The 18,356-nt window shown below is 30.7% G+C and overlaps 1 protein-coding gene across 1 annotated transcript in view; it reads right to left on the bottom strand.

Moving 5' to 3' along the window:
• LOC141345380 (protein unc-13 homolog C) overlaps positions 1-18,356 on the bottom strand; it is a 180,657-nt gene that overhangs the window by 22,178 nt on the left and 140,123 nt on the right. The window contains exons 26-30 of the mRNA XM_073850236.1: positions 10,786-10,874; positions 9,382-9,522; positions 9,181-9,304; positions 7,564-7,623; positions 2,552-2,632 (exon numbers count right to left, since the gene is read on the bottom strand). Of these exons, the coding sequence (XP_073706337.1) occupies positions 2,552-2,632; positions 7,564-7,623; positions 9,181-9,304; positions 9,382-9,522; positions 10,786-10,874 (495 nt within the window). The remainder of the gene's footprint in view (positions 1-2,551; positions 2,633-7,563; positions 7,624-9,180; positions 9,305-9,381; positions 9,523-10,785; positions 10,875-18,356) is intronic.

Here is an 18,356-nt window from a genome sequence, read left to right as displayed (position 1 = left end):
ACTGAGGCACGTGCCCCAGTAAAAAGGGTCTAGCAACGCACACACCTGCCCTGAAGCGGCTTCATAGCTGCATCCATGTCTGCGCGTCTCATTTGATGTGGTAATTTCACAGAAGTTGAAGACTCGTTCTCGCCCCCTACAGTGCAATTCAACTAGATATACGTCATCCGCGCTAAAATATCAAAGTGAAAGTCATCATATCTTGCGTAGTTTAGACCCAGCTCCCAACCCAACTTTGAGAATAGATTAACGGCGATATTTTTTTTATCGCGCGATATGAGTCTCACGTTAACGCAGCCGTTAACGCCGATAACGGCCCACCACTACTAAATATATATTGTTTAGATTTAACAAAATAAAAAAGCAAATTGTATCTGAATAGCATTGTTTATATTTAAAATGTGATTAAAAAATACATTTCCAAAAATAAATGTACTTTAAAATATATCACAAGTCTTACAATATTAAATGTATTTAAATAATGTTTAGATATTTTAATGGAAAATATTAAAGAAAAAAGTGCACCAATTCAATGATTTATTTATAAATGTTTAAAAAGATTTTAAAACAAAGACATCAGACTGTGATTGTTCTCCTGTCCCTCTTTTTATCTGTCTGTGTCTCTTTTCTTCCCACTCGCACGTTAATTATTATTCTCATTAATCTCAACAGATATCTTCGCTGTCGTTACTTTGCACCTCGAGCAGAGAATCCCAAGCTCATCTCAGCGTGCAGCCATTTCCAGCGCCAAATTTTTACTCGCGGCTTTTGTGAACTTCCCTAATTAGCTTCAGTCCTCAGAATACCAATGAGCCAAATTCCCTTGCCATGACTGATCCCGACAGGAGGGAACGACTGAGTCAATAATATCTCTGACGCTGCATGTACATCAAACATGCATTTGTTTATATATGTGACATATTTCCACATGCTTCAGCTGTGAAATATGTGGTTCAGAGGTGGAAAAACCATCACTTGGCTTCAAATCATCACTTAAACCCGATGCATTTCAGGAAAGAGGAGTATGTTTAAATTGCTCATAAACCTTTGAGTTTCAACATGCACTGCATCGCCTCAAAGCAAGTTCAGAATCACAGAACAAGTTAAAGCTGCAAGCAGCGATTAAAAGAGCCCTCGCACCCGGGCTCACCACCGACCGGTGGCTTTAGGAAAACAGCTAACGGTGGGCAATGTGCTTTTAATACAGTAAATATAGGAGAAACATGTCAAAGTCATTTAAATGTGCCAAACTTCCTGCTGCCAGCTGGTGGCGTTATGCCTGTAACTGATTATTGGCATGAAGTTTGGTGCTGATTGACCTTGGTGTGTTGGAGTTACTGTAAGACATGACATATCCATTTGCCAACAGGGGGCGCTATGATTATGAGAGAATATTGGCCTTCAGATATGTTTAGGCCAGGACTGTTATTGAATGTGTGAAGTTTGAGGCAGATCGGATATTTTATGGCTGAGTTATCGAGCCATTTTGCCACACACACTTCTGAAACCCATACCGGACGTAAACTTTTGCCAGTTCTGATTTGTGCAAGTTTTCGAGCATGTTTATGCCCTCAAAAATGCGATTCATTTTGGAGAATATTTGTCACGCCACCACAGAAACGCCCTTTAACGAAAACTCAAGATCTTTGCAATTTAACATCGCAAAGGCCTTTAGATTAGACTGACAAATATAATGTTGATATCATTAAATCTCTAGGAGGAGCATAAAGCATGTCACTTCCTGTTGCCAGCAGGTGGCACTATGACTATAACTGAATATGGGCATGTAGATGTCTTCAGGTCAGGAGTGTTATCAAACATGGGAAGTTTGGGGCAGATCGGACATTGTATGCCTGAGTTACAACAACTTCCTGTTTCATGGCGAAACATCGAAATTTGCCAGGCCGCCAGACACGCCCTCCAACGAAAACTCTAGATCTTTGCGATTTAACGTCACAAAGAACTTTAAATTAGACTGACCAAATTTGGTGTTGATCTGAATTAATCTCTAGGAGGAGTTTGTTCAAGTACGATGCCTGAAAATGGCAAAAATGACACAAAATTTGCTGAGAAAATTAAAAATAACCAACTTCCTGTTGGATTGCAGATTTTACTCCAGGAGACTTTTTTTTGTAGGTATTGGTGTGTTACATGTGCGTACCAATTTTCGTGCATGTACGTGAAGCGTAGTTCAAAGCGCACACCGATGAACGTGAAAAGGTGGCGCTATCGAGCCATTTTGCCACAGCCACTTCTGAAACCCATATCAGTTCTTTCGCCAGTTTTGATTTGTGTACACAGTTTCAGAGCATGTTTAGGCCCTCAAAAATGCAATTTATTTTGAGAATAATAATAATAAACGGAGCAATTCCAATAGGGTCCTCACACTATCGGTGCCCGGGCCCTAACTAGTATAAACTAGCAATTAGTCTAATGATAATCAGTCTTAATTTGAACTTGTCTGAACAACAACTTGTGTTGAAGCAACAGTTCATGCAACTGGCCTCTAAAATGTGTGAATCAGAGGAGAAGAAGAGTAAGAAGCTGATACCTTGATGGTGGGAAGCACTAAATCCATGGCAGCACATTGTCGAGGGCTTAGACTGCGAGCTTCCTCCCGGATCACATGCTCCTGAGACACACAGAGAAAAGAAAGCGATTTACTGCATTTACATTCACACTGAGATGTACTTAAACTCTTTTCCTCCATGCATTTTCAAAGCTGGTTGAGCTATGTAAAATACCTCATGTTAAAGAATTTTGATAAAATACCATGCATAAAATGACCCAGATTTGCTCAACACACACCTGTTTTTATTTTATTTTTATTTTAGTGAATAATGGAAAAATATATACGCTTTTCATTAAATATTTTAGTTTATTTTAGTTATAGAACCCCAGTAAAATATTATATTTGATTGTTTTTTTATATAAAATAAAATATCACTAAATATTTTAGTTTGTTTTAGTTATAAAATAAAATATTTTATTTATGAAGGGTGTATATATTTTAGTTTAGAGCTAAAATAAATTATAAATTAAATTAATAATTTTTATTTTTTTGATTTTAGCAAAAATAAAATAAAATATACAAGCCATCTAGTAAATATAATATTATAATGTACTATTTAATTTTATTTTGTTCTAGTTATAAAATATTATCTTATTGTTTTTTTTGGTAAAATAAAATATTATATATTGTAAAACACAATATTATAAAATAATTTATTTTGTTTTAATTAAATCAAATATTTTATTTTACGAAGAGCATGCATATTTTAGTTAATACCTAAAAAAAAATGATTAAAATTTCCCTTCATTCATTTCCAAAGCTCGTCAAACTAAACTACTTCATGTTAAACCATTTTGATAAAATACAAGGCACAAAATGTCTGAGAGTTCAGATTTGGTTAATATGTTTACTGTTTTTGTTTATATGCCTTCCATTATTTTATTTAGCTATACAATATCATATATAATCCATCTAATAAATATATTATTATAATGAACTTTTTAATTTTATTTTGTTCTAGTTATAAAAAATAAAACATTTATGTAGAGCTTATTTATTTTAATTCATAGATAGCTCTGAGAAATCTTATTTGCTTGACCTATTTGCATCTTTCCTTTTTCTAAAATGCCTTAAAACCACCTGTTTTCAAAAATTCTCTTCATCTTCTCCAGTTAATTTCAACCCCAGAACCCTGCCCTTGACATCCCATAAAACCCACACAAAATCTCAAGATTTCTAAGGATGACTAGTGTGCATTAGTCTTTTAATACGAGTTTTGCATGTTTTTTTGGAGCTCCTTACTGCTCATTAAAATCAAAAGTGACAGTTCCCAGAAGACACTGTGGCCTCACCATGACTCAAGACGAGAAGTCAGGCATTGAAACTTCAATTTCATTTAATCTTACAGGTCAATGGCAGTGCAAAGTTTAATACAAATAAGCCTGAGAGTAATAACAGGGCTGCGTGCGTGAGCATTAATCCACATCAAATCAATGTAAGTTGATCTGTGTGCAGGAAGAGCTGATTCTGTCCCATTGACTTCTCTCAGCTTAAGGTCACCTTTTTCGAGATGCGTCCTCACCTTTAGCACTTTGAGTGCATGTTTTGATCTGCTGTTAAAACGGTCAGTACATCCACTGACAAACCTCTGTTCAGGTCAGTAAACACATTCAGACTTGCTTCACACCGATGACCAATACATCCACAAACACACTCCAGAGGTGAAACGCCAAATGCACATTTTATAACTTGTGGTGTGTTAAAAGTTACTGAACTTTAAAAAAAATGGATGTACAGTGCAACTAAAACACCTTAGAATAGTGAAAACTTTTTACATTTTTGTTTTGTTTTCAGAACAAATGTTTAAACATTCTTAAATCAAGACGATTATTTTTTCTAAAAAGCAGATTTTTAACTTGAAGCAAATGTTTTTACCCCATTGTCAGTTTAAAATTATTCTTAATAATTGTATTTTTATAGATTTTTTTTATTAACTTAAGTCATTTTGCCTCTCAAGTAAATGAATCTTGATTTACGAATGTGAAAACTTAGATGAAAATACTATAGATTTTTATTTTATTTTATTTTTTTGCAGTATAGTTACATTTCAAAGATTAGTAAGATTTTAAAATGTTAAATAAATCTATTAATCAAGGATGCATTAAATTGATCAAAAGTGACATTAAAGTGACATATTTCTAATAAATGCTGTTTTTTTTTGTAACTTTCTATTCATCAAAGAAAACTAAAATGCATCACGGTTTCCACAAAAATATTGTGCAAAACATTTTCAACATTAATAACAACAAAAAATTTTCTTAAGCAGCAAATCAGCATATTAGAATGATTTCTGAAGAATCATGTGACACTGACTGGAGTAATGATGCTGAAAATTCAGATTTGATCACAGAAATAAATTAGATTTTAAAATGTATTCAAATAGGAAACAGTTAATTTATTTTGCAACGATATTTAGCTATTTTTCTGTATTTTTGATTAAATAAATGTAGCCTTGGTGAGCACAAGAGGCAGCTTTCAACATAAATATTCCATCTATTTAATAAAAATGCAATTTCATTCATGTTTTATCACTTAGAAGCAATAACTAGAGTTATTTTATTAATCAAGGATGCATTAAATTGATCAAAAGTGACGATTTTTATAATGTTACAAAAGTTTCCATTTCAAATAAATGCTGTTCTTTTGAATTTTATATTCTTCAAAGAACCCTGAAAACTCAAAAAATACTGTGCAAAACAACTTTTTTTCAACAATAACAAAAATGTTTCTTAAGTAGCAAATCAGTATATTAGAATAATTTCTGAAGGATCATGTGACACTGAAAACTGGAGTAATGATGCTAAAAATTCAGCTTTGATGACAGAAATAAATACAGTTTTAACATGTATTCTCATAGAAAACAGTTGTTTTAAATTGTAATAATATTTTACTATTTTTCTGTATTTTTGATCAAATTGATGCACCCTTGGTGAGCAGAAGAGACGTAAGAGAACATAACTATTCCTTCTATCTCATTAAAAATGCTATTTTATTCAAGTTTTGTCACTTAGAAACAATAACTCAAGTTGCTGCCTATGTAGAGTGCTTCAAATCTCACTTATGAGTTTTAAGGCAGTCGCATGTAATTGTATAAGCTGTAGATGGCAATGCAGTTGACTGGGTTTAGAAACAGAGCGGATCAATTCTGCACACAATTACTGAAGCACAGAGAACAGGAGCCATAAAAAAGCATTTCGGGCAAAGCTGCAATTGAGCAGAGATGTTTCAATGCATATGAAATGAGACAAAGAGAGAGGGACAAATGAGATGGAGAGTCTCCGCCGCTGGACTGTAGAGACATAATCAGGAGAAGCCCTCCATCTGTCTGACACCTGCTCAGATCCAAAGCGCTCGTCCTTCTCTGGACTTAAACTCCTCAGCGAGGTGGATATAATTACACCGGGCAGAAGCGGGAAAGTTTTCCGCCGTAATTCCGGAGAGACCGTAATGATGTAAACGGGCAGCCGGGCGGCGTTTGACGGACAGCTACAAAGACTTAGCATAAGCCAGAAACCGTTTTCGCAGCAAAACGGGAGCTACATGAAAGCGCTGCTGTAATTTCTGTGGATAGTGGAAATCTAGGGCTGTTTCGTGTCCTCTGAGCTCCACGAGGAGCGATGCCCTCGAAATCTGACAGACATAAAACTTCCCTCTCAGTCACAGTCTGTTTGCCTTTCTCTGTCAGGATGGAAACAACACTTTAAATTGAACATGCCTTGCTCATGTCTACAATCCGATGTGTCTGTGTACAGAGGCTTGATTGTTAAACCAATTATGTCTTGTTTTGGAGTCTAAAAACTATATAAATGGTTTCCATTAGGTTATCTGAATGTTTTAAAAATGTCTTAAGGTTATGTGAATGTTAACGCAATGTGACCATGGACCGCATTTTCACATATATTCACATAGAAAACAGTCATTTTAAATTGTAATAATATTTTACAATTTTTCTGTACTTTTTATCAAAAAAATTGGACAAACATTCCATCTAATTAAAAAATGCTATTTTATTCATGTTTCATCACTTAGAAACAATAACTAGAGTTATGTTATTACTCAAAGATGCATTAACTTGATCAAAAGTGACAGTAAAGAGATTTATAATGAAACCAATTTTTTAAATTTTTAATAAATGCTGTTTTTTTTCTATTCATCAAAGAATTCTGAAAACTAAAATGTATCACGGTTTCCACGAAAATTGTTTTCAACATTAATAATAACAAAAAAGTTTCTTGAGCAGCAAATCAGCATGTTAGAATGATTTCTGAAGGATCATGTGACACTGACACTGGAGTAATGATGCTGAAAATTCAGTTTGATCACAGAAATAAATTACATTTTATATTCACATAGAAAACAGTCATTTTAAATTGTAATAATATTTTACAATTTTTCTGTACTTTTTATCAAAAAAATTTGACAAACATTCCATCTAATTAAAAAATGCTATTTTATTCATGTTTCATCACCTAGAAACAATAACTAGAGTTATTTTATTACTCAAAGATGCATTAACTTGATCAAAAGTGACAGTAAAGAGATTTATAATGTAACAAATTTTTTTAATTTTTAATAAATGCTGTTTTTTTTCTATTCATCAAAGAATTATGAAAACTAAAATGTATCACGGTTTCCACAAAAATACTGTGCAGCATAATTGTTTTCAACATTAATAATAACAAAAATGTTTCTTGAGCAGCAAATCAGCATGTAAGAATGATTTCTGAAGGATCATGTGACACTGAAACTGGAGTAATGATGCTGAAAATTCAGTTTGATCACAGAAATAAATTACATTTTATATTCACATAGAAAACAGAAATACATTTTAAATTGTAATATTATTTTACTATTTTTCTGTATTTTTGATCAAATAAATGCAGCCTTGATGAGCAGAAGAAACTTCTTTCAGTGTAAATATTCCATCTGTCTGATTAAAAATGCAATTTTATTCATGTTTCATCACTTAGAAACAATAACTGAGTCCTTACCTTGAGTTTGGAGAGCTGACCGAGGTCCTTGGCAGCGCTGAAAATCATCTGAGCCCCTTGCTGTTAAACAAAAGCACAAAACAAAGAGTTGAAATGTAATTCACTCCTTTGGGAACGAAGTGTCTCAGGAAACAGTGTCATTCTGTTTAGTGTGTTTGGCAGTCGGCTCTTCGGGTGCTAGCTCTAGGAAGCCAGCGAAGGAGCATTATTTTGGTTCATGTCACTTACTGGAATATTATTTCCAACAACAATGAGGGCCATTGTGCCAACACTTTTTAATTTAATTTAATACATGAAATTTGTATTTTATTTTAGCTATCTATTTTATTTTTAGGCCTTCCTTAAACATTTTAATTGCATAGCTAAATATATATATACATACATTAAATATTTAATTTATTTATTTTAGCTATAAAGTAAAATATATAGGCTCTCCACTATATATACATCATTTTTATAGGTATGAAATAAAATATATAAGCACTAAATTAAATATTTTATTTTATTTTATTTTAGCTATTGATTAAAATATAGGCCATCCATTAAATATTTTAAGTTAGCCTAAAATAATATATATATATTTTAGATATAAAGTAAAATATATAGCCCCTCCAGTATATATCCCATTTTTCTGTTTTTTATTTTATTTTATTCAATAAATAAAATATATATGCTACACATCATTTTATAATTTTTTTTATTTCATTTTTAGCTATTAATTAAAATATAGAGGCCATCCATGAAATACTTTATTTTGAGTTTTCTTAAAGTAAAATATATAAGCCCTCCATTAAATATTATATTTTATTTTAGCTATGAAATTAAAAAAAAAAAAGCTCTCCATTATTTTATTTTATCTTAGCTATAAACTAAAGATTTTAGTTTATTTTAAATATTTACATTATTTTTTAAATAAATATTTTATTTTATTTTAGCTATCAGGTAAAATATATAAGCCCTCAGTAGTTTTCCCATTTGTCTATTTAGTTTTTTATTTGATCCATGAAAAAATATAAATATTAAATATAAAATTTTATTTCATTTTTAGCTGTAAAGTAAAATATAGAGGCCATCCATTAAACATTTTATTTTAGCTTAAAGCTAAATTGATAATCCCTCGTTTAAATATGACATTTTATTTTAGCTATGAAATAAAATATATTAAGCTCTCCATTATTTTAATTTCATGGCTATAAAGTAAAACAAAGAGGCCATCCATTAAACATTTTATTTTAATTTAGCTTCAAGTAAAATGTATAAACCCTCTATTAAATATTATATTTTATTTTAGGTACGAATATATCAAGCTCAAGTAAAAAATATAAGGTGTACATATTTTTCTTTAATTTTATGTAACAGCTATGAAATAAAATATTTAAGCCCTCTATTAAAAATATTAGTAATAAATATTGAATTTTATAAATAAATAATGAATGAATATACTTGTTAAAACAATAAAACATCTGGTGTTCTTTGGTAATTATGGTAATTCCTGTTGTAGTTTTGTGTTTTCAAACAGAAGCATGTCTCTTGTGTCTTCACTCACATCTCCATAAGCTTCTGTGTGGAGCAGATGCAGAGAGACATGTCTGTTGTGTGTGTTTAGATGACACTTACTGTCTGGTCTGAGAGAGGAGGAAGAACAATCTGTCGCTCGATGGTGTTGAGCACTATCTTCCACAGCTCCTTCAGGACCCGTTTGAGAACCGTCTTCTCACAGATCTTAGCAAACAGAATTAGGCTGGAGGGAAAGAAGAGGAATTGGAGTGAAAGACAGAAATGCAACTGGTGTTTTAACAGAATTGTGGATTTTCTTACTTTTTATCCAGCAAGTCCATGAGGGGTCGCAGGACGGTCTCTGCGTCCATGGCTGCGTTGCTCTTGTTCCCTGCGTTTCCTTTCATCTGGATCAGCTCCTGGTTCATTTGTTTGACACAGTCCTCAATCACCGGCTTGAAACTGTGGAAAGACATGGTAAACTTAGTTTAAAACCTTAAAACAACATTCCTACTAGCATTTGAGAATGAGAACATGTTGAACACATTTAAATAAAAAAAAAGAAATAAAATACAAAAGTCCTCCTTGCTTTATTTAATAAATTATAACAAATCAAAGTATTTTATTTGATTTAATAATTAACAAAAATCATTTTATTATATGTTTTATTTTAACTAAAAAATTATATAAAAAATTTAAGCTAATCTATGTCTTTAACTCTACAATAAAATATAGAAGTCCTCAATAAAAATGTAGTTTATTTAAAAAATTATGATAATTCAAAAATAATTATAAAATAAGTCAAATAAAGCTCAGAATTGTATCACTGAATCTAATTTGTTTGTCTATGTCTTTTAGTCATAAAAGACAATTAATGGAAAAACTGAATTACTTTGTCCATATATGTTGCAGGTATATTTTATTTTAGCTCTACAGTAAAATGAATAAAACTCGATAAAATATTTTTATATTATTTTATAAATTATAATACATTAAAATAAGTCAAATAAAATAATAAATAAAATACACTTGATATAAAATAACATTTGAGCTAATCTGTATGTCTATGTAAAATATATAAAGGCCCAATAAAAATATTTTTTATATTATTTTATAAATTATAATACATTAAAATAAGTCAAATAAAATAATAAATAAAATACACTTGATATAAAATAACATCCAAGCTAATCTGTATGTCTATGTAAAAAATTTGAAAGGCCCAATATTTTTTTTATATTATTTTATCAATAATGCATTGAAATAAATAAAATAAAATAAATAAAAAACAGTTAATATAAAATAACATTCAAGCTAATCTGTATGTCTATGAAAAATAAATGACCCAATAAAAATATTTTTAAATAATTTGATCAATTCTAATGCATTAAAATAAATAAAATAAAATAATTAATAAAATAAATGAAATACATTCAACATAAAATAATCTATAAAAATGTTTTTAATCACAGAAAGCAACATGTCACAGATTTTACTATGAATGATTCTTCAGTGCCCATTATTCTGAAGAAAAAACTAATTTATTTTCCTTTTTTAATTTAATGGATCAACTTTCTTCACCTCTGCTGAATCAATAATATCACACCAGCAGCATCCAATCAAATATGTGCAATGTTAACATTTAATTTGTGTGACAAATTTCCCCTTCATTATATTATCGTCATGTTTATTGGGTCTCATCAGCTTGATTCCCTCACACATCACCTGGAGCCAAAGACGCCACTGAGCTCGTCCAGCACCGTATTGAGTTTATTCTGCAGCTCTTTCAGCAGTTCACTGGCCTCCGCGTCCAACTGGAAGACACACACAGTTACGTGACACACACGACAGGAACAGGAAGTCCTGAAGATTCAACGAAGTCCTGAAGTGACTTCAACAAAGTCACTGCCTCCGTTGCAATTAATAAAATTGCTCTGCATTATCATTATGCAGATTAGGAGAGTAATCCACTAAGATTACGAGAATAAAGTCATACATTTTCGAGAACAAAGTTGAGATACTAGGAGAATGAAGTCGAAATACTGCGAGAATAAATTCAAAATGCTACGAGAATAAAGTCGAAATACTACGAGAATGAAGTCTAGAATAAATTCGAAATACTACGAGAATGAAGTTGAAATACTACGAGAGTAAAGTCGAAATACTACAAGAATAAGGTCGAAATACTATGAGAATAAAGTCGAAATACTACGATAAGGTCGAAATACTACGATAATAAGGTTGAAATACTATGAGAATAAAGTCGAAATACTACGATAATAAGGTTGAAATACTACGAGAATGAAGTCAAAATACTACGAGAATAAGGTGGAAATACTACGAGAATGAAGTTGAAATACTACGAGAGTAAAGTCGAAATACTACAAGAATTAAGTCGAAATACTAAGAGAGTAAAGTCGAAATACTACAAGAATAAGGTCGAAATACTATGAGAATAAAGTCGAAATACTACGATAATAAGGTCGAAATACTACGATAATAAGGTCGAAATACTACGATAATAAAGTCGAAATACTATGAGAATAAAGTCGAAATACTACGATAATAAGGTCGAAATACTACGATAATAAGGTCGAAATACTATGAGAATAAAGTCGAAATACTACGATAATAAGGTCGAAATACTACGATAATAAGGTCGAAATACTATGAGAATGAAGTCAAAATACTACGAGAATAAGGTGGAAATACTACGAGAATGAAGTCAAAATACTACGAGAATAAGGTGGAAATACTACGAGAATGAAGTTGAAATACTACGAGAGTAAAGTCGAAATACTACAAGAATTAAGTCGAAATACTAAGAGAGTAAAGTCGAAATACTACGAGAGTAAAGTCGAAATACTACGAGAATAAAGTCGAAATACTACAAGAATAAGGTCGAAATACTATGAGAATAAAGTCGAAATACTACGAGAATAAAGTCGAAATACTACAAGAATGAAGTCGAAATACTACGAGAATAAAGTCGAAATACTACAAGAATAAAGTCGAAATACTACAAGAATGAAGTTGAAATACTACGAGAATAAAGTCGAAATACTACAAGAATAAGGTCGAAATACTATGAGAATAAAGTCGAAATACTACGATAATAAGGTCGAAATACTACGATAATAAGGTCGAAATACTACGATAATAAAGTCGAAATACTATGAGAATAAAGTCGAAATACTACGATAATAAGGTCGAAATACTACGATAATAAGGTCGAAATACTATGGGAATAAAGTCGAAATACTACGATAATAAGGTCGAAATACTACGATAATAAAGTCGAAATACTACGATAATAAGGTCGAAATACTACGATAATAAGGTCGAAATACTATGAGAATAAAGTCGAAATACTACGATAATAAGGTCGAAATACTACGATAATAAGGTCGAAATACTATGAGAATGAAGTCAAAATACTACGAGAATAAGGTGGAAATACTACGAGAATGAAGTTGAAATACTACAAGAATTAAGTCGAAATACTAAGAGAGTAAAGTCGAAATACTACGAGAGTAAAGTCGAAATACTACGAGAGTAAAGTCGAAATACTACGAGAATAAAGTCGAAATACTACGAGAGTAAAGTCGAAATACTACAAGAATGAAGTCGAAATACTACGAGAATAAAGTCGAAATACTACAAGAATGAAGTCGAAATACTACGAGAATAAAGTCGAAATACTACGATAATAAGGTCGAAATACTACGATAATAAGGTCGAAATACTACGAGAATAAAGTCGAAATACTACGAGAGTAAAGTCGAAATACTACAAGAATGAAGTCGAAATACTACGAGAATAAAGTCGAAATACTACAAGAATGAAGTCGAAATACTACGAGAATAAAGTCGAAATACTACAAGAATAAGGTCGAAATACTATGAGAATAAAGTCGAAATACTACGATAATAAGGTCGAAATACTACGATAATAAGGTCGAAATACTACGATAATAAAGTCGAAATACTATGAGAATAAAGTCGAAATACTACGATAATAAGGTCGAAATACTACGATAATAAGGTCGAAATACTATGAGAATAAAGTCGAAATACTACGATAATAAGGTCGAAATACTACGATAATAAGGTCGAAATACTACGAGAATAAAGTCGAAATACTACGAGAGTAAAGTCGAAATACTACGAGAGTAAAGTCGAAATACTACGAGAGTAAAGTCGAAATACTACGAGAATAAAGTCGAAATACTACGAGAGTAAAGTCGAAATACTACAAGAATGAAGTCGAAATACTACGAGAATAAAGTCGAAATACTACGAGAATGAAGTCGAAATACTACGAGAATAAAGTCGAAATACTACAAGAATGAAGTCGAAATACTACGAGAATAAAGTCGAAATACTACAAGAATGAAGTCGAAATACTACGAGAATAAAGTCGAAATACTACGAGAATAAAGTCGAAATACTACGAGAATGAAGTTGAAATACTACGAGAATAAAGTCGAAATACTACAAGAATGAAGTCGAAATACTACGAGAATAAAGTCGAAATACTACAAGAATGAAGTCGAAATACTACGAGAATAAAGTCGAAATACTACGAGAATGAAGTTGAAATACTACGAGAGTAAAGTCGAAATACTACGAGAATGAAGTTGAAATACTACGAGAATAAAGTCGAAATACTACAAGAATAAAGTCGAAATACTACAAGAATGAAGTCGAAATACTACGAGAATAAAGTCGAAATACTACGAGAATGAAGTCGAAATACTACAAGAATGAAGTCGAAATACTACGAGAATAAAGTCGAAATACTACAAGAATGAAGTCGAAATACTACGAGAATAAAGTCGAAATACTACAAGAATGAAGTTGAAATACTACGAGAGTAAAGTCGAAATACTACGAGAATGAAGTTGAAATACTACGAGAGTAAAGTCGAAATACTACGAGAATGAAGTTGAAATACTACAAGAATAAAGTCGAAATACTACAAGAATGAAGTCGAAATACTACGAGAATAAAGTCGAAATACTACAAGAATGAAGTCGAAATACTACGAGAATAAAGTCGAAATACTACGAGAATGAAGTTGAAATACTACGAGAGTAAAGTCGAAATACTACGAGAATGAAGTTGAAATACTACGAGAGTAAAGTCGAAATACTACGAGAATGAAGTTGAAATACTACGAGAATAAAGTCGAAATACTACAAGAATGAAGTCGAAATACTACGAGAATAAAGTCGAAATACTACAAGAATGAAGTCGAAATACTACGAGAATAAAGTCGAAATACTACGACAATGAAGTTGAAATACTACGAGAGTAAAGTCGAAATACTACGAGAATGAAGTCGAAATACTAAAAGAATAAAGTTGAAGTCGAAATACTATGAGAATAAAGGCAAAATGTTATGAGAATTTAAAATAGTAGAAATTAAAGTTATAATACTTTGAGAGTATAGTCTGGATTGAGAGCACCAGGAGAAGTTGCTAGCCCACCTGAATTTATTTGAATATTTTTTTATTATTATCAAAATATTTAGACTTTATTCTCATAATATTTTGACTTTATTCTTATAATATTTTGACTTTATTCTCATAATAGTTTTACTTTATTCTCATAAATTCAACATTATTCTTGAAATATGATGACTTTAATCTCGTAATGTTATTTATTTATTCATTTATTTATTTTTATGTGGCACTAAAATGCTTTCATAAAACTCAAAACTATATTAAAACTATTTTAAATAAACAGTAAAAAGTCATTTTTGGCCCCTGGTTGTATAATTTTTAACACAAGACGTGTCTGACAAACCATTTTCATGTCATGGTTTGGTGATTTTCTCTACTTTCAGTCAAGTGTGTCGAGCCACTGAAAAGGTCTGGACTGAGGAATCGCTTGACTAATGATGACTGCAAATTCAGTACAAGCTGAACGAGAGCAGACGAGCCAATGAGACGCAGCTGTTTGGCATGTCTGCATCACAACGGTGGCTTTTACCCATAATGCATGCTGTATTATTTCTATCGATGAAGCTCCAATCTACCTTTGGTTTGACTGTATTCATCAAAGTCGAGTTGAAAAATAAAAGCAGTCAACAGATACATCCTTAAAGGGCCGAATTACTTAAATACCTTAAAAAATTTAATTATTTGATAAGTAAATGCACACACACACACTCTACAAAAATTATATAAAAATGTATTTTGCATAAGAATGTATTAATATATAGAATATTTAAAATACATCACGTATATATTTTAGTTTTTTCTTGTAATAAATAGCAGAGGAAAATACGTTTATAGACTGTAAATGTAATATATAATGTAAGCTATACACTGCTTTATATAAAGAATATACAAAATACAATATTTAATATTAAATATAACTTAAGATAAATTACATTTTCAAATAAAAAATCTAAGATAAATGACTTCCAATCTTGATCAAAATTGGTCAAATACACTTTTAAAAAGTCCTAAGGGCCAAATTACAAAAAACAAAAAATAAATAAATAAAACCATGGTTTTATAAATACATAAATAAATAAATAAAATGTAAGATTACAACAAACAAACAATAAATAAGCAGAAACATGGATTTAAAAATGAATAAATAAAAAATAAATATATAACACATATATGCACACACGCACTATTATTAATGATAAATGTAACAATAATGATACTTTTAAAAAGGCCAAACTACTACAAACAATAAAAAAATATAAACATGGTATTAAAAATAAACACAAAATAAATATAAAATGCACAAAAAATGCACACACACATTATTATAATTGAAAAAATGTAAAATTTAAATGAAAAATATATATTTTATATAAAAATGTTTTACAATACAATAATAATATTAATAATAATAATAAAAAATATTTTATAGATTTTATTTTACCTAAAAAGAGAACATATATTTGTCGACTGTAGATGTAATATATAATATAAGACGTAATATAAATGACTAAATATAACATAAATTAAATAAAAATTTATTTTGTATAAAAATATATTAAAATATAGAATATTTGTAAAAATATATATTTTATAGATTTTTCTAAAGTTGAAGTAAGGAAAAATACATGTTTATAGACTGTAAATGTAATAATGTAAGAGAATGACTATCCAAAATAATAAATATAAGATAAATGGCTTTATTCAAAATTTGTCAATTAAATCTGCAGAAAATAATAACTATTCAAAATTACAGACAACAGGCATAATTTTAAATCCATCTACATGAAAAATGACAAACTGAAAAACCAGCTGAGGATTTATTTTTATTTTTATGGCTGTCCATCAGATCTGACATCTCCTAAAGCACGACACATTGCTTTCACGCATGATTTCCTGCATGTTTAGTAGCTGCGTTTGAACAGTAGGTTTTGTGTTCAGGTGAAGAAGGGCGTCCATGTATTGGGGATGAATGGCTGACTCGTGAATTGTAACAGCATTTATGGTTCCCGGTAAGCGGAGGAGCGTCCAGATCAATCAGGGATGGCAGCTGGCTGATGTTTGTGTGTGAGATCTCATCAGGTTAATGGAGATCAGAGACGTCTGTCACTGACAGGGCAGCAGCACGGCTCATAACACAAACACAACTAATGCTTTACACATGCAAACCTGTGAAAATTAAGATTTAATCTGCAAAAATGAAAATTATATTGTGCTTATGTGCTTTTTATGAAAGCACCCCAACCCCTTCTCATTACTATAATGTGAAAAATTATCATAGTCATTACTGGAAGTAAATATACACTGCTGCTATAAAGTTTTACGTCTCTTCTACTCATCAACATTCCATTTATTTGATCAAAAAATACAGTAATATTATTGCAATTCAAAATAACAGTTTTTTATTTTAATATACTTTAAAATATAATTTATTTCTGAGATGCAAAGCTGAATTTTAATGAGCTGTTACTCCAGTCTTCAGTGTCACATGATCTTTCAGAAATCATTCTAATATACTGATTTATTACTTTTATTATCAACTTTTGCAAAAAAAAAAAAGTGATACTTTTTTCAGGATTCTTTGATGAATAAAAAGTTAAAAAAGAACAGCATTTATTCAAAATATAAATATTTTCTAACAAAAAAAAAAAAAACTTTACTATCACTTTTTATCAATTTAACACATCCTTGTTGAATTAAAGTATTAATTTCTTTCAAAGAGAGAGAGAAAGAAAGAAAAAATGTATTGACCCTAAACTTTGAACGATCTGTGATCTTGAACAATATACTTCAAGTATTTTTTTCAAAAATATACAAAACAAATATATATAATATATAATAAAAATATAAATAAATACTGTATATTTGGCTGTTTTCTATGGAAGCCTGTTTCGGCCACTGAACAAAAAAAAAGAAAAAGAAAAAAGAAAAAGGTTATTGCAAACTGTATCTTTTTTTTTCAGAATTGTAAGAACTGTGAGATATAAATTGAGCTAAAAACAATTCTGACTTAATTTCTCACAAATGAAAGATTATATCATGCAATTCTGATTTTTTTTTTCTCAGAATTGTGAGATATACGGAAAATATGTTTCTAGACTTTAAATGCAATATATAATGTAAGATATGCACTGCTAAATATAACATTAAAAATGTAATATAACCTATAATACAAGATAAATGAAAAATATACGATAAATTATATCAATACATTTTAGAGGATTTAAAAGTATCTGAAATGAGGAAGGTCTGACTGACTCAACTCTGGAATGATAATTAGAGACAGATTTGTGCTTAATCATAGTCTGAAAGCGCTTCATGAAGTCAAATATTAACATTGTAAAGTTATAGATTAATTCATTATATTCTAATTACACTCTCCATTGGGGAATCCTGATGTGAAATTGTACAAAAGATTACTGTAGTATACCGCACCTGTGGTCTACCTCATATCGCTAATTAGCAGATAACAGGCCATCAGTTTGTCCGCAACTGTGGTTCACGTTTATTCCCCGTGGCGAATTTTGACGGACAGCGGCGTGAACGCAGCTAACTTTGACTCCCGCAATTAATTTTTCTTGGACAGTTCGGGATCTTTTATTTATAAATCCATGATAACGAGCCACTGTAATTACATTTTTCTTTCAGTTTGCTAATTGCTTTGGGAACGGTGGCGCTGCCAGAGCAGGCAGGGTTATATTTGGAGCGATTCACTTTTACTTCCTCAGAACGAATTGGAAGTTCACGAAGGAAGCAGAATTCATAAATTAGTCAGACTTTCAAACAGCTGGACTCTTTTTAAAGCGCAGTGGCCTTCATTTCAACAGAGGTA

Source organism: Garra rufa, chromosome 11 (genome assembly GCF_049309525.1).
Source record: "Garra rufa chromosome 11, GarRuf1.0, whole genome shotgun sequence".
Taxonomy (NCBI): Eukaryota; Metazoa; Chordata; class Actinopteri; order Cypriniformes; family Cyprinidae; genus Garra; species Garra rufa.
The sequence above is the reverse complement of the archived record's forward strand: the minus strand, read 5'-3'. Positions and strand labels throughout refer to the sequence as shown.